The 27,081-nt window shown below is 38.0% G+C and overlaps 2 protein-coding genes across 7 annotated transcripts; one reads left to right on the top strand and one right to left on the bottom strand.

Moving 5' to 3' along the window:
* Positions 1-3,973: 3,973 nt before the first annotated feature.
* Positions 3,974-5,500, top strand: sst5 (somatostatin 5). Its single transcript, XM_017471987.3, has 2 exons — positions 3,974-4,413; positions 4,743-5,500. Exons 1-2 carry the CDS (start codon positions 4,288-4,290, stop codon positions 4,920-4,922), a joined length of 306 nt encoding a protein of 101 aa, XP_017327476.1. The 5' UTR covers positions 3,974-4,287; the 3' UTR covers positions 4,923-5,500.
* A 462-nt stretch (positions 5,501-5,962) lies between these two features.
* Positions 5,963-16,664, bottom strand: trip6 (thyroid hormone receptor interactor 6). 6 transcript variants are annotated; one of them, XM_017471982.3, is made up of 12 exons: positions 16,513-16,664; positions 16,035-16,096; positions 15,796-15,887; positions 14,500-14,716; positions 13,325-13,479; positions 12,841-12,945; positions 11,914-12,477; positions 10,908-10,998; positions 9,767-9,936; positions 9,156-9,334; positions 8,061-8,181; positions 5,963-7,950 (listed from the first exon to the last, which is right to left on the bottom strand). In XM_017471982.3, exons 4-12 carry the CDS (start codon positions 14,702-14,704, stop codon positions 7,819-7,821), a joined length of 1,722 nt encoding a protein of 573 aa, XP_017327471.1. In that variant the 5' UTR covers positions 14,705-14,716; positions 15,796-15,887; positions 16,035-16,096; positions 16,513-16,664; the 3' UTR covers positions 5,963-7,818. The 6 variants fall into 6 exon arrangements, with proteins under 6 accessions (XP_017327471.1, XP_017327470.1, XP_017327468.1 ...); XM_017471981.3 differs by having other exon boundaries at positions 16,508-16,663; XM_017471979.3 differs by having other exon boundaries at positions 16,452-16,661.
* Positions 16,665-27,081: the final 10,417 nt, after the last annotated feature.

The raw sequence follows: 27,081 nt of genomic DNA, 5'->3' as shown, positions 1-27,081 counted from the left end.
CAGAGGTCGCTAGCATAAAAGTCTACACTGCTAGCATAAAAAAGTATGAAGTGGGAAATTACAAAACTGTAGTTTGAGTGGTGGAGGAAAATGGGAATTACATTAATTTTTTTAATTGTATTTATTTGTTTGTTTTTGCCGCAAATAATTCAAAGCAAGAATGAGTTCTAAACCTGAATATACAAAGGAAAGAAAAAAAGGAAACAAAAGCACACCCCGAATGTTTTTATTTTAATTGACAGATTTCAATTTACAAACTCAAGTATGGAACAATAATATGCACATGAAATATACACAAATAACATGCAATTAAATCTCCATTCGTATATCTATCATTTTGTGCATATATGCTTAAACATGTTCATGTGTTTAAGAAACAATAGCATATTCAGTACAATAAAAAAGCATAATCTTTTAGGACACTTTAGGGCAGGGGTTCCCAAACTTTTCCAGGGCAAGGCCCCCCAAATGGCATTAACATTTGTCTGAGGCCCCCCTTTTGCAAGATGTCTTTAAAACACATTAAAATACAGACTTCTGAAGATATCCCCCCCTTTTTTAAATTAATAATTACATCTTACATCTTTACATTGCATTACATTAGGAATTGATTGTGTGTGTGTGTGTGTGTGTGTGTGTGTGTGTGTGTGTGTGTGTGTGTGTGGTTGTCTGAGAGTGAGAAAGAAAAAATCATGTATTTATTTATTTTTCACACCAAATCGTTGAGGCCCTCGGGCGCCCCCTGGCGGCCCCACTTTGAAAACCACTGCTTTAGGTGACGCACCCCGCATGTGTATGTACTAGTTGATCAGCCTGGTTATTAATTATTGTCATGGTGATCAGTGAGTGTATATATTTTTCTGACAGTGGTGCCACCACTTAGTGGCTAACTGCCTCAGTGGAGGAAAAGGGAAACAGAGCACTGCTTAGTTTGGTTTAACCCACTGCTAGCATACATCCGCAGTGCAGAATACTGTATGTTCCTTCACCGTTCACGCTGCAGTTTCTATTCATTTTTCTCATAGTGCATAATAAACAGTAAAGTTTTCCACCATGCAAATCACGTCAAGTAGGTCTAGTATGTCTTCACTCTTAGAAAAAAAGAGTTCAAGGGTTCATGGGGTAATTCAGGGTTCTTCTTTAAATGTTCTACTTGAAAACCTTTGTGATAGTTAAACATTTTGTTATACCCCTGCTAAAAACAACAACAACAACAATAGAATGTTTTCCACTACAAATATCATTACAAACCATCAGGTGCTAACCATTAAAACTATTACCATCCTATTGATCTTTAATAGTATCGACTAGACATAACATGCGACCAATAGAAGGCTACCAGTAGAGATCCACAGGTACCATTACAGTTTCCATTGAAACCAATACAATTCCCATCATAACCATTACAACCATTACAAATTCTATGAGGATTTCTGTTGTTTTTTTCAGCAAGGATGTGTCCCCCAGAGGGACAATCTGAGAACTCTTCTAAATTTGATACTTTTTTAAGAGTATACAGGTTAATCTAAAAACAATTAGAATATCGGGGATAAGTTCATTTTTTCCGTAATTTAACTTAAAAAATGGAAAAAAGTGAAACATTTCAACCCTTTTTTGTTTCAATCTTGATGATTACGGCTTACAGCTCATGGAAATCAAAAATCCAGTATCTCAAAATATTAGAATAAAAAATTTATAATACAAAAATGTTGACCTGAGTAGATCTCTAATCAGCTAATTAACTCAAAACACCTGCAAAGGTTTCCTGAGCCTTTACTCTTTGTCTGGTTCAGTACACACAACCACAATCATGGGGAAGATGAAAATAAATGTTGCATTTAATTTCAAATCAAGGTCCCAGAGTCTGGAGGAAGAGTGGAGAGACACAAAATCCACGTTGCTTTAAGTCCAGTGTGAAGTTTCCACAGTCAGTGATGATTTGGGGCACCATGTCATCTGCTGGTGTTGTTCCACTGTGTTTTCTCAAGTCGAGAGTCAATGCAACGTCTACCAGGAGATTTTAGAGCACTTCATGCTTCCATCTGCTGACGAGCTTTATGAAGTTGCTGCTTTCCTTTTCCAGCAGGACTTGGCACCTGCCCACAGTGCCACAACTACTAACAACTGGTTTGCTGAGCATGGTATTACTGTGCTTGATTGGTCAGCCAACTCGCCTGACCTGAACCCCATAGAGAATCTCTCAGAGACACGAGACCCAACAATACAGACGAGCTGAAGGCCGCTATCAAAGCAACCTCGGCTTCCAGAACACCTCAATAGTGCCACAGGCTGATTGCCTCCATGCCACGCAGCATTGATGCAGTAATTCGTGCAAAAGGAGCCCTGACCAAGTAAATTAACATATTTTTCAGAAGGTCAACATTTCTGCATTATAAATTCTTCAGTCTAATATTTTGAGATACTGCATTTTTGATTTCCATGAAATCATCAACATTAAAACAAAAAAAGGCTTGAAATATTTAACTTTATCTGTAATGAATCAAGAATATATGAAAGTTCCACTTTTTGAATTAAATTATGTAACAAAATTAACTTTTCCTCGATATTCTAATCTTTTTAGATGCACCTGTAATTCTAGGCCAACATTATTAAGTTTCGGTGTTACCAGTTGTCTCATATTTCTAAATCAATGTAAAGTAACTATTAAGGGTAGGATTTAGTATGTAGTAACACTTTGTTATGAGGTCCACAAATATACATATTATCTAATGATTCGGAAAGAATGTTGTGTGTATACATTAATGGTCAAATGAGTCATATAGAATAGGCATTGATAATGGTGATAGTTAAAAACTGACTTCTTGTTCTATTAATAAATATTATGCCAAATACCTTTTTTATTCCTTCATTCAAATGAAGCCCTATTCATTTGTAGATGAGCAGCAAGGTTAACTGATCAGAGATCACACTTGCCAATGGATTTTTACATACTGGTTCAAATCCTCTAGAAGCAAACAATAAAGGTAACCCAGTATGCTATCTAGGGTTTTGACCTGGCCCAGGGCTCTATTTGTGAATGGTGATGGCCAGACAAGAGAGGCTATCAGATTAATCAGAGAAACCAGAGTCTGAGGATTTGAAAGATGCACTGATAACTATATTGTATTTTATTTTTAATGCATCATTCCATAGCCAAACTTGGCACAAACCAGTATTGTTTCTATTTATTAGAATATCCATAGGTGAATCTCATAGATAACAGTTGAGGATATTAACAGTACTACAGCCTATTTAACTATTATGGCTAGTATATGTCACCTATATAAATATACAGTAAATATGCAGTATATTATGTACGGACAAAATGTGTTTAAGATTTCTAATTGCAAAATGACAATTACCTGTGCTTTCATTCACAGTAAAACCAAACTCCTGTATTTCAAGCTTGAGACTACTAAAATGTTCTGAAATAGGTATAATAATCATATATTTATTTTAATCTTAGATCATCTTAGATACAAGATAAATTTGAGAATATTCAAGATATTTTCACTTGCTGTCATTTTTTGCAGTGAACAAGTAGTGTATTGGATCATACTTGACTTTCTGTTTAAAATACCAGCTCATTATAGGTGTGTGTGTATCAGCATGTGTGTGTCTTGTATAAGCTATGACACAGGATGACTTTTATGGGGTATGCAGACCAATTAACATTTGAGTCAATTCTCGTAATTAGTAAGCCTTTGTAGAAAGGACCTCATGCAGAGACCAAGACACATGAATGTGCTTTGCACTTAATCACAAGTGACATACTTCTGGCCATAACAGAATTTTATGTCAGTGGACTCTTGTACTTGGCAGCCAGTATCACAGGCACTGGGTACCTAAGGTGGGGTGTCAGAATATTTGTCTTTATCAATAAAATGGTAGGCCACTTCAGAAACTGGCTTAAGGTAGATGTGTTTGAAAGCTGTTTATTGGATTATATGATGAGATGTCAAAAAGGTAACACTTCCCTGTGACCTTATCAGTTTTTCCCTACTGAGATATCCCACACACACCCTGACTTTCATCCTGACACACAACCACACACGCTTACACCTACCCCTCCCACAAATAAACACAGAGCCTGCACCTCCATAATATACTCATGTCTACATCTGCATAACTGTCATCCTTTTACGCCTTTCACTTTCTAGACCAATAACATGTCTCCAGACACCCACCTCTCTGACTTGCATATAAAACCCACTTCATTCTACTGTTGGACCACTGTGATCAGCTCTCAGTGAGGTCATAGGCGTGGGTACTGGGAAGAACACTAGGATGAGTTCTCAAATGCAGATAGTGGTGTTGGCTGTGTCCCTTCTTGTGTTAGTGAGTAGGGTCAGAACAGCCCCTAGAACCGACTTACTGGCTCATATGCTCCAAAACGAGGCGGACGGGAAGGAGGTAAATATAATTTGTGATTTTCTTGAAAAATAGAATTTAACTAGATTATATTTCATAGTGCAGCATTTTAATATCTTTATTTGTAATGCTGAGATTACTTTTATTTTGTCATGCCAACATAAAGTATCATTCTGTTTATTTTATGCAATTTTTATGAGTAAACAATTTACATTTCCCTCTAACTTCTATTATGTTTAAGAAATGATAGCAGGGCAAAATTATGTAATAAACTATAAGAAATCTTTTTGATCATAAATGATATTGTTCTGCTGGTCTTGCTATTTGTTCCCTTACACTTTTCTGGATAATTTATCTTAACCTTTGCATAGGACCTTTCCCGCATACTTCTGCTGAAGCTCATTTCTGAGCTGAAGATCCCAGATGAGAATGACACCCTTTCTGATGATGACATGGAGCTGAACCGCATCCTACGACATCTTCCCTTAACCACGCGTGAACGGAAAGCCGGCTGCAGGAACTTCTTCTGGAAGACGTTCACCTCTTGTTAGCCACATCACTGCATGAAATAGCTGCAATGGTTGCATGGTGGTTTTATTTAAAAAAAAAAAAAATGTTTATGCTTTTGTTTATATTGTCTATTCAGCCCTCATGCTTGGCTGGATCTGGAGTAGCCAGCTATAAAGGTGTACATGTGTATAGTTTTTTGTTTGGTTGTTTTAACCAAATATATTAATAGACAAATAGTGGCTATGGTTATATCCGACCTATGATAAGACTAATTTTGTGCTTGTGTAAAAAGATTGTCTTGGGATATGATGTGGAACAACAGTATAGTCCTAAATATGGGTTCCAATTATAAAAAATAAATAAACAAACATTGGTTCTATTCAACTCAAGTGAATGAAATGGTTTTATATATCTGCAATACTCATAACTCATAATAATTTACTAACAAATCTAAGTGATAGGTTAGACCCATGGTTGATAAACAAAAAATGAGCTGCTGTACTGATGGACTGGCTTATGAATTGAAGTTTCTTAATCAAACATTAATGAGTGTCGGTTTCAAGGTTTCATGAGTCACAAACAAAAGGTGAAATTCTGCTGCATGAAGATCACTTGTTCATTAGTATCAGTAGGCACCGATAAAATATTTAGGATTAAACATTTTGATGGCACTGATATTGTTGCACTTTGTGGTAAGAAAAAGTGAAAACATTTCCTAAGGAATGTGTTTTCACATCACACAGGCACGTGACTGTGTAAATTATAGGTAAAGCCAATGAATAAGTAAAAGTAATAATAAAAAGGAACATTACAAATACTGAATATCTTTGATTGCTTAAAAACAGATTTAAATTTTAAAAATAAATTCAAATTCAGTCAATGATGCCACAACCTTTCAAACACTTTTCAATTTGCAATTCAGTAAATAAAGAAAAGATCAACTGATATTTTTTGCTTTTAGTTTTGTTAGGCGGTGAATAATGACAATCTTAGCATTAATTATTCCGCAAGTTCATGATCAGAATCTAAGGCAGAACTTCAAATCATTACACAAGTTTCACTATCAGAAAATGCAAGTCAATCCAATCAAAATCAATTAATTTATTTTAACCAGCAGAAAGCCCAAATGAAAAGCTCAACCAATAATGAGGGCATTTTTTATACTAAAAACTGTTGGCAAAAAGAGCACAAAAGCTAAAAGCTCTTCAATAACAAAAAAAAAGGGCCTGGCATTCCAACAACCTGCAATATATGTGTTCAGTAAAATAGCCTCAGCAACCAAGACGGACAAACCAAAAGGCCTAAAGCTCATTTATCTGGATGTAGTTATTCCTATATTAACTATTCAATAAGCAAAGTGCTCTTTTTTGTTTTAGGTCCTTTTAAGAAAGACTGCACCCATTAGGATTTCTTCAGAATGCAATTTAAAACCATGTCTATCCTGAGGGCTGCAAGTGGCAACCTTATTTTAAGGAGACACTGAACTGTAGACCCTCAATCTCATTTTTGCTTCCTTTTATATCTTTGAATTTAGCTCACTACACACTTCACCTAAAAATCCTTTTCACTACATCTCTAAACCTCTTTGCAGCAACTTTACCACTAAGGTACTATTTCATATTCACATCAATCTGCTTAATACAGTAGGATCATCCTCTCATAAAGCTAAACATGTAAATCTTACTAAAAAAAAATCTCATAACAGTTTTAAACACTGTGCCATCATGTTAATCTGAGGTGTTTAATGTAAGGTTTTAGGGCCAAAAAACTAGTCCCAGATCAGCAAAATGTATCTTGACAAAGAGCCAATTGTGGCACAGACATAGAATGAACACAAAGAGCTGGTATTTAGTCTCGGGTATTAAACAGAACGGTGATATCCTTCAATAACAGTGATCAGTTCATGGTCTCCCAAAAGTTCCATACATAGGGGAAATAAACACTTTTTTTAGCAAGATATCTTCCAAGATTGTTCTTAGTTTATATTATATTTTACACACACAAAAAAACTTGAAATTCTGGATCAGGACACTGTCACAAGGTTGTGATGGACATGCAATTACAAGCATAACACCAGATGTGTTAACACAAGCACACCATGAGTGGGAAAGTTGACTCTGTGTGTGTTTACAAAGAAATGGAATGTAGATCATGTTTTATAAATAAAGTTACATTTTGTTAAAAGTGTTAATTTCCCCTATGTATGGCTTTTGGGAAACCCTCTAATTCATTGATATGTCTAACATTTCCTGCAGAGACCAGCAGAGAAGGTGTGAAGTTAGTCTTAGAGTGTTATAGCACAGAGGCTAAATTAAGTTTCATGTGCTCGTTGTTGTCTGTAGAATAAGTGATCAACAAATACAGATCTTAACTAGAGGACATGTTAATAATAAAGCCATTTTTGTGAAATTCAATTAACTACCATCATGATTTCTGTTGGGTTATTTTAATTTCGATTATTTAATGCAATCAAATACAACTCAGTTGGCGACAGTACAGATTCTCAGTGACAGGAAGTCTTAGCTTTAAAGTAGAAAAAACCCTGATCATGCCCTTAACAGGTGACTGTTAAGAGAAATCAGCAATTTGTATGAACAACCACATGTGTATGCATGCACACACATGCTATTCACAATGAATAATCATCACCCCTGTAAAGTAACCATCTTGTTGGTTAATGTTAAGAATATTACTTGCCCTCTTAAAGTGGCCTATGCGAAACACTTCATTCATATTTCACGGCTCTATAAACCCTGAGTATGTAGAATTCAGCTATAATGTATGGGAACTTATTTCATTGCCTAGTTCTCTGCTAATATAAAGGGGGGGGGAAGGATAGTTAAGCCCTACTGTGAGCACTTCTTTGAAAATCCAGCAAAAAAAAACAAAATAAAAAACAAAAAGCAAAAAGCAGTCAAAGAGAACAGAAGATTGTTGTTAGCAGTCAGTGGAGATTTTGGCAGAGAGATCCTGGATTCGTCGGGCACTGCAGCTCTTGCACAAAATGTGACCATCCAGAGGGTAGCAGCCTCGGCCCTCTCCTTCAGACGAGAGGAGCAAACCACACTCCTGCAACACAAATACTCAACCTCTGACTACTTGCTGATAATTAATTAATTAATTAATAGACTAATTTGCATTCAATTTAGAAAGCAACTGAACTTCAAGAGTGTGTTTACCTCACAAATGTAGCAGTTGACATGGAAACTGCGATCCAGAGCCACAATTCTCACTGTCTCCTCCTGACCAGGCTCAGGCATTATGGGCTCCCCACACACAGAGCATCTTGGGGCAAACTTCCTGTTCACACAGGAAGATACACAGTGTTTAAAAATATGCCCACTATAATTTAGACTGAACTAAATATAGCACGGTTTTCAACCATATCTAGATTATGGTTGACTCTTTATATGTTACACAAATTGATTTGGTTAAAAAGTTAAATGTACACAGATAATCCCACAGAAGCCCAACTGGCCTAGCATGCTGACTACATGTGAAAACACTTGGTTTGACAGAAAGGCTAGCACATTTTTTGGACTGAAGCAAGTATATATAGAATGGCGCTAAATTCTAAGGGTATTTTCACACCTGGCACATTTGAAGCGTTTGTTTATTCCCTGGGTTCGGTTCATTTGTTCATACATGAACATGGAAATCACGCTTGGATCAAAACAAGCGGGCTCTGAAGTGATTCGCTTGTGGTGAGAAAGCAATCTGACCCAATGGAACAACAAACCAGCATGTATAGCAATACATGATGGGAACTGCGTTACGTAAAAAATGCTTTTGTTTTGCTAATGGCTCACGACATTAATCCTGGTTAAACTTGTACCAAAGTTAATGGTAAAATGACGAGGTAAAATGCCTCACTGAAATTTGGTCTGATGAACAGGTTTCTGAACAACTTCCAAAAACACATAAAAACAGGAGGTTTACAAGGTGTTTGGTGAATATATAAATTAGATAAATTACAATAACTACATCTAAAAAAGAAAGCCACAATAAGCTCGCAGAGCTGCTATCCAACCATTTTGATGGATGACCACTATGCAGAACGCCGGAACCTAAACAGGCGCACTCTGACCAATGAGAGGACAGTTTACTCACATTTGACTTGCATAAACACATTTTGGTACGATCTGAAATGTTGCCTTGTGAAAGGGAACCGAGCCAAGGAGAAAATGCAACAATTTAAGTCCCCGTTTTTGAACAAAGCACAGATCTACAGGTCTGAAAACGCCCCAACTCTACATCAGCACATTTGCGGTAACCTGTGGAAATCCTCAATGCAGTGAATCTGTGAAGTGGCATCCACGGTGAAGGGAACACCATCAAGACAGCAGCCACACACTACACAGGTGAAGCAGCGTGGGTGATATGCCTTCCCCATTGCCCGCAGGATCCGGTCCAGGATTGGTTTCGAACACTTTGAGCAGCGCTCCAATGTACTCTGCAAACCAAAAAACATTTGAGAAACAAGAGCCAAATTGAAAGTTATCAATTAAAAGACAGGCAATGGAGAAATTCCATTCCATTTAAGCAATCAAAAGTAATCACAAGACAGGGAGTAACATCTTGAGAAGAGAAAATGAAAAAGTGAGATTAAAAGAAAGAACAATGAATAAGGATGAAACACTATAGCAAAGGGATGCGAGTGTAACAACACCAGTTCCACCACAAATGATGCATTAAGATGTCTAGGAGAATAATGGAGGGGAGAAGGGGTGGAAGGCCATTCACAAAAAACACAAAGGAGAAAAGAAATAAAATGCAAAGACAAAAATGAACTTAGAGGAATTTAGAGGGTATAATGTTGGGGGGAGCAAATAGTGCTAAAGAGTAATATATAGTGCTTATTACAGAGTTAAAAAAAAAGACTCACAATGTAACAGCTCTCACAGTAGCTCTTTTTGTCCAGTGCATAGAAAGGCTTGCCTCTGAGTTGGGCATGGCAGGTGATACACGTGAAACACTCCACATGGAACACCTGCTCCATAGCGATACAGCCGCTCCCATCACCGAGCACGTTGTCGCCACACCTGGCACACCGGCCTGAGAGAGTGTCAATATTACTCTTTAACGTTTATAAAATTAACAACTGACTCCTTGTTTTTAAAAGCATGAATGAATCTCTGTGAAGTTGGCATCCCATGAAATGAAATAAATCTCCAAAACTATGGCATGTGTTTGTGTGGCAAAAATGAACGTTTGTGCAGGTTTGGTGTTTGAGCTATTAAAGATGATATCTTTTGGCTGTGTGACGTCACTCTCCACCCCATGTCTCTCAAATCACTCCAAATCGGCGCCGTTTATTTGTGCTAGGTTTGTGCTCTTAAAACAAATACTGTAACTATTTCCCTTCCTTAGATATAACAATAATGTTTTCGGGAGCAGTAACGTCACTCTCCACCCACATTTAGTCTAAATCGCACAAAACCGGTGCCATTTGTTTGTGCTCGATTCGTGCCATTAAAATGAACATTGTATCCATTTCCCTTCATTAAAAATAAATAGATTCCGGGGCAGGGACTTCTCTCTTTACCCTAAGCCATCCAAATCGCTCCAAACCAGTGCCGTTTGTTTGTGCTCAATTTGTGCCATTAAAAGAAACCCCGTAACAATAATCCATAGCTGGAGTGGCTCATAGGGAAAGTTATGAGTGGGCCACTCATAAATTTCACCAGCAGACATACCACTCACCTGCTTTCTTTCCGTACCTCACACACACTCACACACAGAAAAAACATATGTTACATTATTGCATGACTGATAACTAAAGTAACTAATTACACTACATTTGTATCTAAAGCAGCAAATCAGTTACCTATTCATTAAAAAGTGCCATTTTCTCAAGTCACTTGGCTCAGAGGGCATGGACACTCTCTCACTGGCAAAAAAAAATTATATCTCAAACACCAAACCAGCACAAACGTTCACCATAAACATAGACCAAACAAATGGCATGGTTCTGGTGATTGTTTAATTTCAACAACTTCACAGAGATCATGAATGAGCCATCATACCGAAGTATTCCTCTGTGGGAGGATGATTCATGTCATACACCAGCTTCTTAGTGAGGCGATCCAACTCCTCCTCTGGTCTTGGCACTGGCCCCTGGTGGTACAAAATAGACAACTGGGTTTACACCCCAAAAATATTTCTCTGGGTTCCTATTCATAAAACCAATCACTAAGAGTTTGCCTAAGTGTCACTAATTGACTTCCTTGCTAAATACATCCTTTAAAGTCCTATTTATGGAACTGCTAAGTGGAACTTTTGCTAAAGAACTCAAATTCCTCAGTAAAAGCCAATCAGTGATTGGCTTATGTGGCAAAAGTCTGCATGGTGGATTTGTATGTAACCAAATTTTTACATTTTTATATACAAAAAATGAAAATGCCATATAGTATATTATGTCAAAAAAACTAAAATGCTTACTATTTGTAAAGCAATTATGGCCAAATGTCAGCATATACTCTATATGGCCAAATGTTTGTGGACACCTAACCATCACACCCATACGTGGTTCTTCCCCAAACTGTTGCCACAAAGTTGTACAAAGCACACTATTGTACAAGATTTCTTTATTTGCTGTAACATTACGATTTCCACTCACTGCACCTAAGGGGACCAAACCTGTTCCAGCAGGACAATGCCGATGTGTACCCACTGAGCTCCATGAAGACATAGATTACAAAAATCGATTGGCCTGCATAGAGCCCTGACCTCAACCCCAGTGAAAACTTCTGGGATGAATTGGAACGCCGACTGGACCCCAGGTCTCCTCGGCCAACATCAGTGCCTGACCTCACTAATGCTCTTGTGGCTGAACGAGCAAATCCCCACAGCCATGCTCTCAAAATCAAAAAGCCTTCCCAGAAGAGTGGAGGTTATTATAACAAGCCAAGTGGGGACTAAATCTAGAATGGGATGTTCAAAGAGCACAAGAGTGTTAAGATTAGATGTCCACAAACAGATTAGTGTTAAGAACGCTCGTGAAGTCTTTCACCTTCACTAGAAAATTCTTACCTTACTAGTCTGGTAGCTCTGCTCTTGTCCTTTCTTTCCTGGTTGACCCTGTACCCTACTTGGCACCTGAATACCACCAGAGCCTGCCTTATATGCTGCTGGATCACCATGGGCCTGCTGGGCTGGAGGTGGTGGTGGTGGGTACCAGCCTTGTCCCTGCCCTGGGACTTCTGAGTAATGTGGGGGAGGGCAAGTAGCATGCTGGCGAGGAGGGGGCGGGGTGTAGGCCTGCTCTGCTTGTCTCCCACTCTGAGAATAAGTGACAGGCTGAGCGGTTTTGACCTGCACGGTGAAGCGTGGCCCACTCGGGGTGGAGGCAGTGGTGTAGGAGGCTGGCACTGGTTGGGGGTAAGGTTTGTGTGTGGAGGACGATTGGGACGGATAGGCATATTCAGGCTTTGGGGTGGACTGATAAGGTGGAGAAGGATGATACTGGCTTTGAGGATGAGGAGGGTAACCCATGGTGGGTCTGGTCTGGGACGGAGCACCTGTCTGGTTGGACGGTTTGTAGCGCTCACTGTGAAGATGCTTGTTGTAAGGCACGTTGTCGTACAGCTGTGTGGACTGAAAATGAAAACGTAAACCTTTCACTTACTATGAAATAGACTGCCTAGATTTTTAAGTATGATTTCATACATTTCATTTATTCATTTTCACAAACACATGCAACTGCAAACACAATACAGTAAATAATTCATAATGCACGCATCACTCTAATGCAAAAGCACCACTGCGGAATCTGATTTACCACACAGTTGCATCGTACCTACATACTAAGAAATATTTCGATCTTTATATTGTAATAATCTGAACACCCTTATTTTTTAAATTCTGCTTATTTAAAAAAAAAAAAAAAAAAAAAGTCTAATGCAAAGTGTTAATTCCTAAAACAAAGATAAGAAAGATACGACTGAGGAACTAGCATACCTGTGTGCTTGTGTTTTGATGATGGCTGTCCATGTCAGCCAGCATGCATGTGAGAGAATCTATCTCGGCATCAATACTAGAGAGGTGTTTATCAGACCCTCGTGTCTGAAAATGACAAGAAGTGACAAAACATATTTATTCATAATCCCCTGATTTACTACAATTCATGTAAAAAGCAACATATATTTTCAAATGTGTTTCCAGAATGTGCTTTCAGAACTTGACTTCAGCAGCAAATAAAATAGAGATCTTTCTGTAATGTGTAAATGATAGAAAATGTCCATTTCCTTTATAATCATTTGACAAAGTGATTTCCAAGGCCTAGAAAATGTGTCAGTGACTCACTATGTCAACATTCCACTATGCAATCAGCAAAAGTGATTCACTGGCATTAGGAAAATAATGACAATGGTGTCTTTCTTCATAACTAGACACTCTCACATACAGTAAATCATAGTTTGTAATGCTCTGGTTTGTGACTCACATGGTGATCATAGCTAGTCATGTGTGTGTTCCAGAAGAGATGATCGTCTTTGGGTCCGTGTCCTGGGAGATAATAGTGTTCTCCTTGTGGAGAAAGGGGGTGATAGGATGAAGACCCTGAATAACCATCTTGGTGCTGGTGATGCATGCTTCCACCTAAATAACCACACATACACACAGTACTGTATAAAAGCAAACAATCCTTTCAGACTGGGCAATGTCTTCCATTTTGTCATCCAACCACATGTTAAAATGTCCCTCAATCCAAATCTTTGTTTAAACGATCATCAGATTCATTTTTTACAGATAGAAAAATTTTAAACCTTTTGTAGTATCTATTGCTAGTATATTAAAATCAAGATAAACAATCCTGTCACCCTCAGAGACACTCAAAAATGTAAGCTATTTGCAAAGAGAACAGACAAAAGACAGTACATATCAGTACAAGAAACACAATCAAAAACCAAAGCCTTATCTGCTGGCCTATGAAAGAATACAAGAATAAATATATATTTTCAGTCTGTATACAGAACTGAATTTGTCCATATACTCTTGATTGTTTTCCACTCCCTATTGTGCTCTTGGCAGAGAAAACTAAAAGGTGTGGACAAAGCCTTTAAGCCAAACAGGTTTTATTCACCATCCTTTCCAAGAGAAGTGTCAGTCTGAACTTGCCTCTCAGTTCTTTAAAGTTTCCAGAGAACAGTTCAATAGTGTAATCCTCACCAGGTAATCAGATTGTTTAGATGCATCACTGCCAAAGGCATTTTAGCTGGCCTTGATTTACACAGTCAAACATTTCAACTGCAGCCTGTCAACAGGTCCAATTTAAGAGCATAGGGATTGAGATTCATTATGTGATCAACAAACTTTACATAGCCACTTTGATGTGGGTCTAGTAAAACAGAAACAAATTAAATCAAAGTGCTATGAGGTATAACAGTTGGATTTGGTTACAGATTACCATCATGGATTTTGAAATGTTTAGAAAGAAATAATAATTAGGACTTTTTTATTTTAATGGTAAGGCCTTGTAATATATGATGTCCACACTGAGACCTATTCCATTTAACACCAGACATTTTAATTTCGGACCATCTCGCATATCTAAACTGCATGCACATCTGAGTGTGTACATACAGCAAACACCTTATAAAAAGTATTAGACTTTCTCACCTGAGGGTCCAGTGGCTATGTACCTTGAGGGTACACCATTTCCACCTGCTGCTCCATTTTGGTCATACACACCATATTTGGCTCTCTGGTCAGGTGGACCTTTTTTGGGTGGTCTGTAGAAAGCAGGTCCAGAGTGTGACATCTGTGCTGCGGGTCTCTCAGGGCTACTCAGAGTTCTCAGAGGCAGCCAGGTAGGACCGGACATAACAGGCTTCCACTGGCAAAGCAAAAGTTGTTTTTTTTTTGTTGTTTTTTTGGGAGAAGCATGAGAATAACCGTGTGTGTATACGTTAATTAAAATTTAAGATAAACTAACTCATCGACATAAAAAAATAATTACAGCTGGTTTATGTAAGTGTGTAAAAGATTTGCATAAACGGTACAGTGTATAAATCAAATCAAACGTCATAGTAAATGACTACAGTCCAAACACTCCGATAATGTCCCCAATCAAACATCAACAAAGTCATAATTATGGCACTGCACATCATCACAAATGGAAGCCTGGTCAGGTTTTCTGCTTTGTATACAAGTACGTAAACAGTTTCCGGCTTTGCATTGGCAAATTGTAGTTGCTACAACAAACCTTTGGTTAAAAAGCAGGAAAAGGGAACTATTCTCAAGCAAGAGGGGAATTCCAGGGGTGCTCCAGCAAACAGCCTACTACACACAAAACTACCACAGGTGCAAAGTTCCTCTTGATCCCCCATTAGCACAATAGCCATTGTCCTGATTTTTTAGACATTACCCTTTGTGTACAAACCTCTACATCAAAATAAGATCGGAAATCTTGTGCGATTATTTATTTAATTTTTTTGTCGATCCATCTGGACTAGCACAATAATGTCCACTTCACAATGGCGAGCAAACCCTGGAATACTGGTAGCTTCCTGGCGTACAAAGTGGACTGCAGTGATGATGGTGAGGGCTACTGGGCAAACATGGCCTAAACTTGCAACATAACTGTATCACATTTCAGCTTCTGATTTGACTACATGCAACAGGTGATATCTACATTCAGTGTGTGTGGTCACAACATGTTTATACACTATTTTGAGATTGTTTAAACAACACAATTGTTATCTCATTATACTGTACAGGCCTGCATCCAAACAAAACGACCAAGTAGGAGATGTAACCGAGCTATGTACCGACACCACACCGACTCCGTTTTAATCTGTAGCCGTTCAGGCGCAAACTCAATTCCGAGGACTGCTGGCCAACACACACACACACACACACACACACCAATACCAAGGTTTCTGCATCATGCTTTCCTAAAAGAAGGTGAATTACCTGTAAACACGCTCGAAAACAACATGTTGCATTCACCGGTAGCGTTTCCGAGTCATTAGTGGGAGGGTGCGCTATCTAACCTCTTGTTTAACCTGCGAGCAAATAAACGTCGCCATAAAGCGATTAAAATCATCACAGCAGCCCGGATGCTATCAGTGCTGAGGTTATTTATTGTGTTGAAACCCGTCACAATGTAGCATTATTGTTGTTATCAGTGTAACAGTGTATCCGTAGCTTACCTCCTGTTCAAAACGCTGGCTCTATCCCACCACGTCTACAGACGGACTGACTCGACTCTCATCTGGGAAATGAAACAGTTTAAGCGTGTCTATTTAAGGGATAACATGTATCTATTCCTGTCTGGGGTTGTATTATTTATTTATTTTTTTAAATCTGGTAAACAGGCAAAGGCGAGTAGGTCTGCAAACCCATGCATTGTAGCTACTACACATTATTTCGTTTTGCGCATGTCATATAAAATACAAGAGCGCGAAACTTCCGTCTTCAATCCTGTATATCACTGTAAAATAAATAAATAAAACAACAACTAATAGCCTAGTAGAAGCTGATAAGGGTTATGTTCTCTATTAAAGATACAGCGTCTATCTGTTTGCATGAGCATGCTAACTGTAGCCTAAACACACCATGATACACACCTAACACTTCCCTCAAACATCCCGACTTAGAGAGAAACAACAGGAAAATGGCCTACGTTACTTCGCCATGCATTCGACGTGTTGCGTGAGTAAAGCTTAAGAGTTTATCTGTTTTAGCGTCGACTTCATCCCAGTGAGAGACTTTCCCGTGTATCCGGGGCCCGTGTCGACATTCTAAACCTGTGACGTCAGGTCGGTGAGGGGCGCGCGTGCTGCACAGTGCAGTCAGTATCCCATATTGGAATGACAGATGGCACATAACCTCATGCACAGAAATAATAACCAGCCACCAAAGGCGAACTAAATCCTTACTTGGCACAACGGTAGTTGGATAATATAATATAATATAATATAATATAATATAATATAATATAATATAATATAATATAATATAATATAATATAATATAATATAATATAATATAATATAATATAATATAATATAATATAATATAATATAATATAATATAATATAATATAATCCAATATAATAATACTTATTATTATATGATATTATATAATGTATATGATTTACAGGTATCACGTTCTCAAAAAGAATCAGGCAGAGAGAGGAAGGTTACAACTTTAATTTTCTCTCTGTCTCACTCTTTTTTGCCTCTGTCAACTAGACATATAATATTTTGAGAATTGAATGATATCACATGGCTTCTTCTGAGAAATCATTTCTCAAAAGAGTGTACAGTGATGAGGTTGGAGAATACATGGTAAGGCATGTGAGAACATTCCTTCATACAGAATCTCTCCAGATCCTTCAAATTTCGAGGTCCACGCTGGGGGACTCTCCTGTTCAGTTCACCCCACAGGTTTTCTATGGGTTTCAAGTCAGTGGACTGAGATGGCCATGGCAGGATGTTGATTTTTTGGTCAGTAAACCATTTTTGATGTATGTTTTGGATCATTGTCCTGCTGGAAGATTCAACCATGACCCATTTGAAGCTTTCTGGCAGAGGCAGTCAGGTTTTCATTTAATATCTGTTGATATTTGATAGAGTCCATGATGCCATATGTCCTAACAAAATGTTCAGGTCCACATTGAAGAGCCAGCACCATATTTAACTGTGGTCATGAAGTACTTTTCCATATGGCTACCTCTCTGTGTGCACCAAAACCATCTCTGGTGTTTATTTCCAAAAAGCTCTATTTTGGTTTCATCTGACCATAGAACCCGATCCTATTTGAAGTTCCAGTAGTGTCTGGCAAACTGAAGACGCTTGAGTTTGTTTTTGGATGAAAGTAGAGGCTTAATTCTTGAAACCCTTCCAAACAACTTGTGGTGATGTAGGTGACTTTGGATTGTAGTTTTGTAGATTTTCTGACCACAAGACACAACTAACTTCTGCAATTCTCCAGCTGTGATCCTTCGAGATTTTTTGGCCACTCGAACCATCCTCTTCACAGTGCGTTGAGACAATATAGACACACATCCAATTCCAGGTTGATTCATAACATTTTCAGTTGACTGGAACTTCTTAATTATTGCCCTGATGGTGGAAATGGGCCTTTTCAATGCTTTTGCTATTTTCTTATAGCCACTTCAAATTTTCTGAAGCTCAACAACCTTTTGTCGCAAATCACAGCTATAGTCCTTGGTCTAATCCATTGTTATGAATAACTTACATTTACATTTCCATTTATTCATTTAGCAGGCGCTTTTATCCAAAGCGACTTACAAATGAGAAAATACAACCAAAGTGATATATCAAGCAGAGAACAATACAAGTAGAGCTACCATACACGATCCGTTAATTGAGTTCCAGAAGAAACAAAGTGCGCAGAGTAGAGGTGTAAATGCCAGAGTAATTTTTAAAAAATTATTATTATTATTATTATTATTTTTTTTTTTTTTTTTTTTTTTTTTTTTAATGGGTTGGTTAGGTGTTCATGGAAGAGGTGGGTCTTTAGCTGTTTTTTAAGATGGTGAGAGATTATCTCTCTAAGGGAATAACTAAGGGAATTTGGCCTATGTGTCACCTAATATTTATACCCCTGTGAAACATGAAGTCATGGTTGAACAATTTCCCTTTCCTAGTCACCCAGGTGTACTAAAAAAAAATAAATTAGCAATGGGAATATACTTTAAATATATTTTTCTCAAATTCATAGGGCTGCCAATAATTGTTGCATACCTATATTTAACAAAGTTTTTTTGATAAACCAGTGTTTTGTTTGCAATTATTTGACATCCATGAGAGCAGAGTATTTTTGTGAATTTTTTTTAACAAAATATCAAAAGGTTAAACAATAAAGGCAATTTTTCACAGCCATCTTAGCTCATGTTTATGAAGGGTGCCGATATTAGTGGAGGGCACTGTATATACAGCCCCAGCCCTTTTTCAGGTAAACATACCACATACATGCATTTTGTACCTATAAAATTACTGAGTGGACCCCATTCTCAACAAACAACTCAGTGTCTCTGCTGGGTTGAAAATAGTAGCAGCAGTCCTGTGGTCAGAAACTGAGGATGTATGAAGACACTGCAGTGCTATGAATGGCCCACCACCCAAATACGTTCTGGTCAGCAGTGGTCTTATGATGGTTAAGAGGGACAGGGTGTTGACAATTTCTGCATAGCAGATAGGCTACAGACACTAATGGTTTGTGTAGGTAAAACTTACTTCACATCAGAGAAGGATTTGTTCAAGGATTCCTCAAATTATATTAAAATCCCTGGATACATGGATGAAAATGTCATTTCACACCAACAAACAACTGTATTGCAGTTAGAATAGGCTTTCCAATGATTCATGGAAGAAAAGATAACCTGTTGATGTCAAGAGGAAATGACAGGGATATACCATAATTCCTGGAATAATTTTTAGACTATACTGGAGTCACAAAGCTATAGGCTACATTTTATGCACATACAGTATAAATCTCAGATTATAAAGTAATGCATTTAGCTAATACAATATATTGCAGCTGGTAATGTATTTAAAAGTCTAAAATAGAAATTAAGTTAGGTATATACAGTACCCTCCACATATATTGGCACCCTTGGTAAATAAGAGAAAAGAAGGCTGTGAAAAATTGTCTTTATTGTTTAACCTTTTGATCTTTTGTTAAAAAAAATTCACGGAAGTACTCTGCTCTCATGGATATCAAACAATTGCAAACAAAACACAGGTTTATCTAAGCTTACAGTAACTTATAGTCTTACAGTAACTACTTCACCAAACAAGTGAAAATGCTTTTAATAAAATAAGTGAAGTTAGAATCAGAGAGTGGACAATGAATGAATTCATCTTCAGTAGCTCTTTTATTCTGGTCAAGGTCGTGGTGGATTCAGAGCCAATTCTGGTAACACTGGGCACAGGGCAGAATGGGACACAATAAATACATCCCTAAATACAAAAGATTTCTGTATATGATAGAGACACTTGTTTATTATTATTTTTATTTAAATGTCAGAAGGGAACCATCATGGAACATTGGTTCTTCACATACTGTAAACCTGAGGGAATGCCTCAGGCTCGATCGGACACTACCCTCACTTTGTGTGACTGTTGAATGAGAATAGGGTACTGCTGTTAGCACTGATTTCTCTTCAGATTTATTTATTATTAAAAGGCGTGTGACATTACCTCCCATTAACAACACTAAGTTGATTAAAATATATACTGCACTGTATGTGAAATATCATTATTATCAAGAAAAAAGAAAAAGGCTCTTAAATTGATTAGTGAGTTAATTGTGGAGTTTACAGCTTATAATGGGAACCACATCTAAACCCCCCTTTCTCTAGTTTTCCCATGACCTTGGGGTAGTTGTCACTCTTGCTTGATTCATGGGCTTCCACATGGCCCTTTTCACTTTCCAGTAATTTACCACCATTTTGAGAGACTGCTGAGGAAATGAATAGTGTATTATTCACACTTATGACACACACACACACACACACACACACACACACACACACACACACACACACACACACTTGTCTGACTTTCCTTGTTACATAATGAATAATACAGCTAATAAATAGTATGCCTGCACTCAATCTAACCATAATGTTTACCTCAGTAACTAAAAGGACACATTTTGGCTTTTTATTATTGTTATTATTTAATTAGTTAGTTACAGTTACATTTATATAGCGGTTATCTAGACACTCAAAGCGCTTTTACATTGTATGGAGGAAATCCCCTCAGCCACCACCAGTGTGTAGCAGCCACCTGGATGATGCGACTGCAGCTATATTGCACCAGAACGCCCACCACACACCAGCTATTAGTGGAGAGGAGAGTGATGTAGTCAATTCAGGGATGGAGATTATTAGGGGGCCATGATAGATAAGAGCCAATGGGGGAATGGGATTTTTAATGATCACAGAGAGTCAGGACCTTGGTTTTAACGTCTCATCCGAAAGACTGTGCTGTTTTTACAGTATAGTGTCCCCGTCAATATATTAGGGTATTAGGCCCCACACAGACCACAGGGTGAGCAACACCTACTGATCTCACTAATACCACTTCCAGTAGCAACCTTAGTTTCCCCCAGGTACTGGCCAGACTCAACCCTGCAGGGTGATATGGCTTTTTTCTAAATAAAAGCTGCAGTTGTTAAAAAGCTGTTTTCCTTGGACATGTGGTCCCTACCATGATATAAAAACAAAATGTACACACACACACACACACACACACACACACACACACACACACACTTCTACATAATGCTCCTACATTCCACTTCAAAGGAAGCTCATTTTCAGTATTTCTCTTTATTGTTTTTCTTATCGAGTTTTTTTCCCCCATGTTTCTGCCTCCTGTCACCTTCCTAAAGAGGACAAACAAACCCCCTCTCCACTTCAGCCCAACCGGATAGCTGTTGTATATGTCCTTATATGTCCACAACAGCTTCAACAGGAAGAAGCCGTTTATCATGGCTGCAGTTATTGTTTTAACAGCTGCAATAGATGATTTTGCCACGATATAAAATAATGTATAAAATGTATTTCTTATAAATTTGTTTTTTTTATGACTTTGTTACTTGCATTTATGGTTGCAAGGATCATTGGATTGGTATATGTTTTGGTGCTTTAGGCAAGCAACATAAATGATTAAAAATTATTGTGTGTGTGTGTGTGTGTGTGTGCGTGTGTATATATATATACATACATACATACATACATACATACATACATACATACATACATATAAAAATCATAGCTTTGTCTTTTGGTCAGTCAATCAGCCAAAATGTAGACTCCATCCAGACTTACACTATATTAGAGTCACAAAAGAGTGATATATGTTTTAAATCTAAGTCTAGTTTTATTCTACATATGTACCAAAAAAACAAAACTGAGTAACGTTTAGTTTAGTAATGTTTTAGCCCCTCATATTGCATAAAGTTAATAAACAGTTATCGACCTGCAGCAGAATTACACATAGTAGATAGATTTACCCCACCCAGAGAGTAAGAGAGTGCTGTGAGACAGTAGGTGCAACACAGAGCTCTGGATAAAAGTGGTGCTGCTGCCAGTCTGACAGACTGTGCGGTTTCCGCTAATTGGTGAACCTCCTTCAGTAATGTTCTCACTTTTCCTCGGCCACCCCCTCTCTTCCGTTATTCGCACAATGCCTGGAAGTCGCCTAGACCCACATCTCCTTATATTTTTCTTCTTCTGTTGTTTTCTTTCTCTCTTTCTTTCAGTCTCCCTCTCACACAAAATACACAATTTATTCTGAGCTCCATCAAAACAAACATGAACACAAAGACACACATGCACTTTACACCTCAGTCCAAAAGATACTTCCGAATCATGTTAGTGTATTGGCTGTATGTTTAGTCAAATCACATGTTTCAAAATCACACAGTTGCTTTCTTGTGGGTAGCACAAGTCTGTTGACTTGCATTTTTAAAAAAAACTAGACGTCAGAGAAATGAATAGTTTCTTCTCTAGGATTTTGCCCATATTGTAAATCAGCAGCAACAATGTGAGATTAATGTGCCCACAGTAGTGCACTCACTGAACACTTTATTATGAATACCTGAACACCTACTTATTCATGCAAGTATGTAATCAGCCAATTGTGTAGCATAAACTCATGCAGATTCAGGCCAACTGCTTCAGGTAATGTTCACATCAACCATCTTAATGGGAAAAAGTGTGATCTCAGAGATTTTGACCTTTGCGTGACTGTGCCAGGCAGGCTGGTTTGACTATTTCCATAATATGGTGAAAGAAAAAACACCTTGTTGGTGAGAGAGGTCGATGGAGAATGGCCAGACTGGTTCAAGCTGACAGAAAGGCTACAGTAACTCAGATAACCACACTGTACAATTATGGTGAGCAAAAAAGCATCTCAGACTGCATAATGGGGCAGTTGTGGCTCAGGTGGTAGAGCGGGTTCCCCACTAATCGTAGGGTTGGCAGTTTGATTCTTGGCCAACATGTCTCCACATGCCGAAGTGTACTTGGGCAAGGAACCCAAGTTGCTCCTGATGGAGAGCATGGCAGCTCTACAGCCATTGGTTTGTGAGTGAGTGAGTGTGTGTGTGTCTGTGAATGGGTGTATGAGAAACAGTGTAAAGCACTGTTTTAGAACAATGAAGAACTGCTAAGGTTAAAAAAGCGCTATATAAGTGCAGACCATTTACCATTTGCAACATGTCAAACCTTGAGGCAGATGTGCTACAACAGCAGAAGACCACATCAGGTTTCACTTCTGTCAGCCAAGAAAAGAAATCTGAGGCTGCAGTGGGCGCAGGCTCACCAAACTGGACAGATAACTGGAAAAACATAGCTTGGTCTGATGAATCTCACTTTCTGCTGAGGCACACAGATGATAGGGTCATAATTAGCACCAGCAGTATGAATCCATGGACCCAACCTGCCTTATATCAACAGTCCAGGCTGGTGGAGGTGGTGTAATGGGGTAGGGAATGTTTTCTTGGCACACTTTGGGCCCATTAACACCAATCAATCATTGTTTGAATACCACAACCTATTTGAGTATGGTTGCTGACCATGTGCATCCCTTCATGACCACAATTTACCCATCATCTAATGGCTACATCTAGCATGATAATGCACCATGTCACAAAGCAAATATGGTCTCAAACTGGATTCATGAACATGACAATGAGTTCAATGTTCTTCAGTGGCCTTCCCAGTCACCGGATCTGAATCCAATAGAACACATTTGGGATGTGGTAGAAAGAGAGATTTGCAGCATGAAAGTGCACCTGAAAAATCTGCAGGAATTGCATGATGCAATCATGTCAACATGAACCATAATCTCAAAGGAATGTGTCCAACATCTTCTGGAATCCATGCTACAAAGAATTGAGGCTGTTTAGAGAGTAAAGGAAGCTTGATCTGCCCTAATGAGTTTAGTACAATACTTTCATTTGTGCAGAACTGAACTAGTAAGACACTATACAATACTATATATATATATATATATATATATATATATATATATATATATATATATATATATATATATATATATATATATATACACGCACACAATACTGTAAAGACAGGCTGTGCTGGCTGCTGACCATGGAAAATTCTTGAATAAAACATGTAATCCCATTAGCCATGAGATCTACAATAAAGGATATATGTTATAATGTTATTTGTAACTGAAAATGTGCCAGCAGTGTCTGTGTGCCAGAACCTCTCCATGAACCATGTAGTATGTTCAAGATGAGGTAACTTCCCATTTGTTTTCGATCTATTAGAGACCTAAGTGGGCCCCATATCCCCATTCTCATTCTCCGCTGAACCTTATTGACGGATGTCCTGTGCAGGCGTTTCATGGCTGGCTCAGTGTGAGTGAGTGTGTGTGTGTGTGTGTGTGTTGCTCACAGGAAGCATCGAGGAGATGTGGAGGTTGTAGGGGGGCGGAGAGGGTGTTCCATGGTTCCTGTACATCTGTGTGCTGCATTTCTCTGGGTGTTGTTTTCGAGTTGTGAGAGAAGGGTATTACCCCGTATCATTTTTTTTCACTCTCCTATTTCCTTCCTCACTATGCACATAACAAGGCCATGAAGCACACATACACTCACAAATTCACAAAGTCACAGGAAACCAGACTGAAACGGCCGACAGCTCGTGTCAGCAGTCTGAGCACGGTGTGCAATCTTGTTTCACCCACTGACCTGGCAGCAATTCTGTACAGGATTTTCTAGACTGAGGGCAGGACCCGGATCAAATAGTATCAGCGAGTGTGATTTTCAGAATGTTATCTGTGATGTATTAGACAAGCATTAGTCCTGGATCAATGCTCAACCAAATAGTTTTTTTTTTTTAGCAAAGATTTTTCAAGTAAAGGGGAAAGATGCCGTTTCCTCATAACTTGACTGAAAAGATATATATGGTGTAGCAGTCATGCACTCTGCAATAATGTGAGATGTCCTAAAATCACATTATTGGTTAAATTCATAGGATCTAGCTGTCACTATGTAGCATATGAAGCAATATTGTGATTTGTTATTTCCGGTATTAGTCAATGTTTAACAATGCTGAGAAAGATGTGCTTACAGGCTTAATGTGCAACAGAGAAGGTGTGTTCCATATTTAACCACCCTGACTGAATTGCACAATAACATAGAAATGCACTGGATTAAGGTAAAACATGAAACATGTTTTTTAAGGTTATTTTAGGTTTGGTAAATTTGCCTTAATATTTATTTATTTGTTTGTTTCTTTACTTATTTTTGTTTTACATTACTCATAGTAATCTATGTCTATTAAGGTGTGTATGATATTACACTAAGCATACTAATATACAGTATCTTACTAATATTTCTTACCAGAATACATTACATTAAGCTTCCATTGGCTAACAATATGTGCTGCATTAATTAACATTAGCAAAGGTTACATACACTTAGGTTAAGATATTCAAGCTCAATTCTTCACAATTCCATACATTCCAAGTTATCATAGAGTATATTTCCTGTGTTAAATCAATTAGGGTATCTACTTTATTTCCATAAGAGGTCTTGGCTGAGTTACTTGGATTTTCCCATGGTATCAGGGGCAAACAGTACACCCTTTAAATACACCCCCAGGTTAACTCCCAATTAACTCTTGATTATGGCAATTGGCCAATAAGAAGCTTCTAAATGTCATTATGTCAGTTTCTGGAATTGTGCAAACATTTTAAAGAAACAGTCAACTTGGTGTATGTAAATATCTGACCCAATGGAATTCTAATATAGTAAATCAAAGCTGAAATAAATCTGCCTTTAATCTATTGTTTTAAAATTACTTCTGATGCAAACAAAGTATTTTTTTTAAGGTAAATGTGTATTTTGAAATTGATGCATACAACATTCCAAAAAAGTTGGGATTGGGGCAATTTAGGACTAATAGCGATGTGACAAGCTGAAATAAGAGGTGATGTGAAACAGGTGAGGCAATCGTCTAATCATAGTATATAAGGAGCCTCCAAAAAAAGGACTAGACCTTCAAGAGCAAGGATGGGTCAAGGCTTACCAATCTGGCAACAGATGCATCAGAGAATAAGCCAACAATTTGAGAACAACATTCCCCACAGAGAAATCAGTAGGATTTTGGGCACTTCACCTTATACACGTGCACAATATAATTAAAAGATTCAATGAATCCAGTCAAATCTCTGTGCGTAAAAGGGCAAGGCACGGAAATCACTTTTGAATGCGTGTGATCTCCGATACCTCAGACCTCACTGTCTTAAAAACCGTCATGAGTCTGTAATGGAGATCCTGGTATGGGCTCAGAGTACTTTGGTAAACCTTTCAGTCAACACCATTTGCCAACACCAAAGTTAAGGCTTTACTATGTAAAGCAGAAACCATTCATCAACACTGTCCAGAAGCACCTCTGACTTCTCTGGGCTCGTTCTCATCTGAGATGGACAGTAGCACAGTGGAATCGTGTTTTGTGGTCCACCAAGTCAACATTTCAAATAGTTTTTGGACAAAACAGAATGTGTGTGAATGTGAATAGAATGTGTGGCGCATTACGAAGCACAAAATAAGGCAACGAAGGCCCTGTACAGTTGTGCAGCTGAAGAAATGCATAATGGGTGAATGGGAGAAAATTCCACTTGTTTAACTTAACCAACTGGTGTCCTCAGTTCCCAAACTCTTAATGTGTTATTAAAAAAGGTGATGTTACACAGTGGTAAACAGTCGACTGTCCCAACTTTTTTGGAGTGTGTTGCAGTCATCAGATTTGAAATGAGTGTATATTCTCAAAAATAAATTAAGTAAAACATCAAATAATGTGTTTTCAATATAGTACAGGGTGAATTGAATTTTCAAATGACTCTTTTTTTTTATTTTTTATTTTTTGCATTTTACATACTGTCCCTACATTTTTGGAGCTGGGGTTGTGCATGGATTGTTCATGTTAACTAATGCATTAAATGACACAGGTTAAGGGAACCTTAATGTAAACTCTTACGTGTTACTGATATCTGTTCAAACACAATGTTGGTTCATTGGTCCATATGTCCACCATAACACTATGTCTGAATTGCAGGGCAGATTGAGAAATTGAGGGGTTTTTAAAAATCTTTTGGTCTTTTTGCTCCAGTTCCTGTGTCCAGGAGGGAGTCAAACAGGTTTGTTTTGATTAAGTGAACTCCTGGACAGTGTTATTAGAC

The sequence above is a fragment of the Ictalurus punctatus genome, chromosome 7 (genome assembly GCF_001660625.3).
Source record: "Ictalurus punctatus breed USDA103 chromosome 7, Coco_2.0, whole genome shotgun sequence".
Classification (NCBI taxonomy): domain Eukaryota; kingdom Metazoa; phylum Chordata; class Actinopteri; order Siluriformes; family Ictaluridae; genus Ictalurus; species Ictalurus punctatus.
This window is presented reverse-complemented; position numbering and strand designations above follow the sequence as displayed.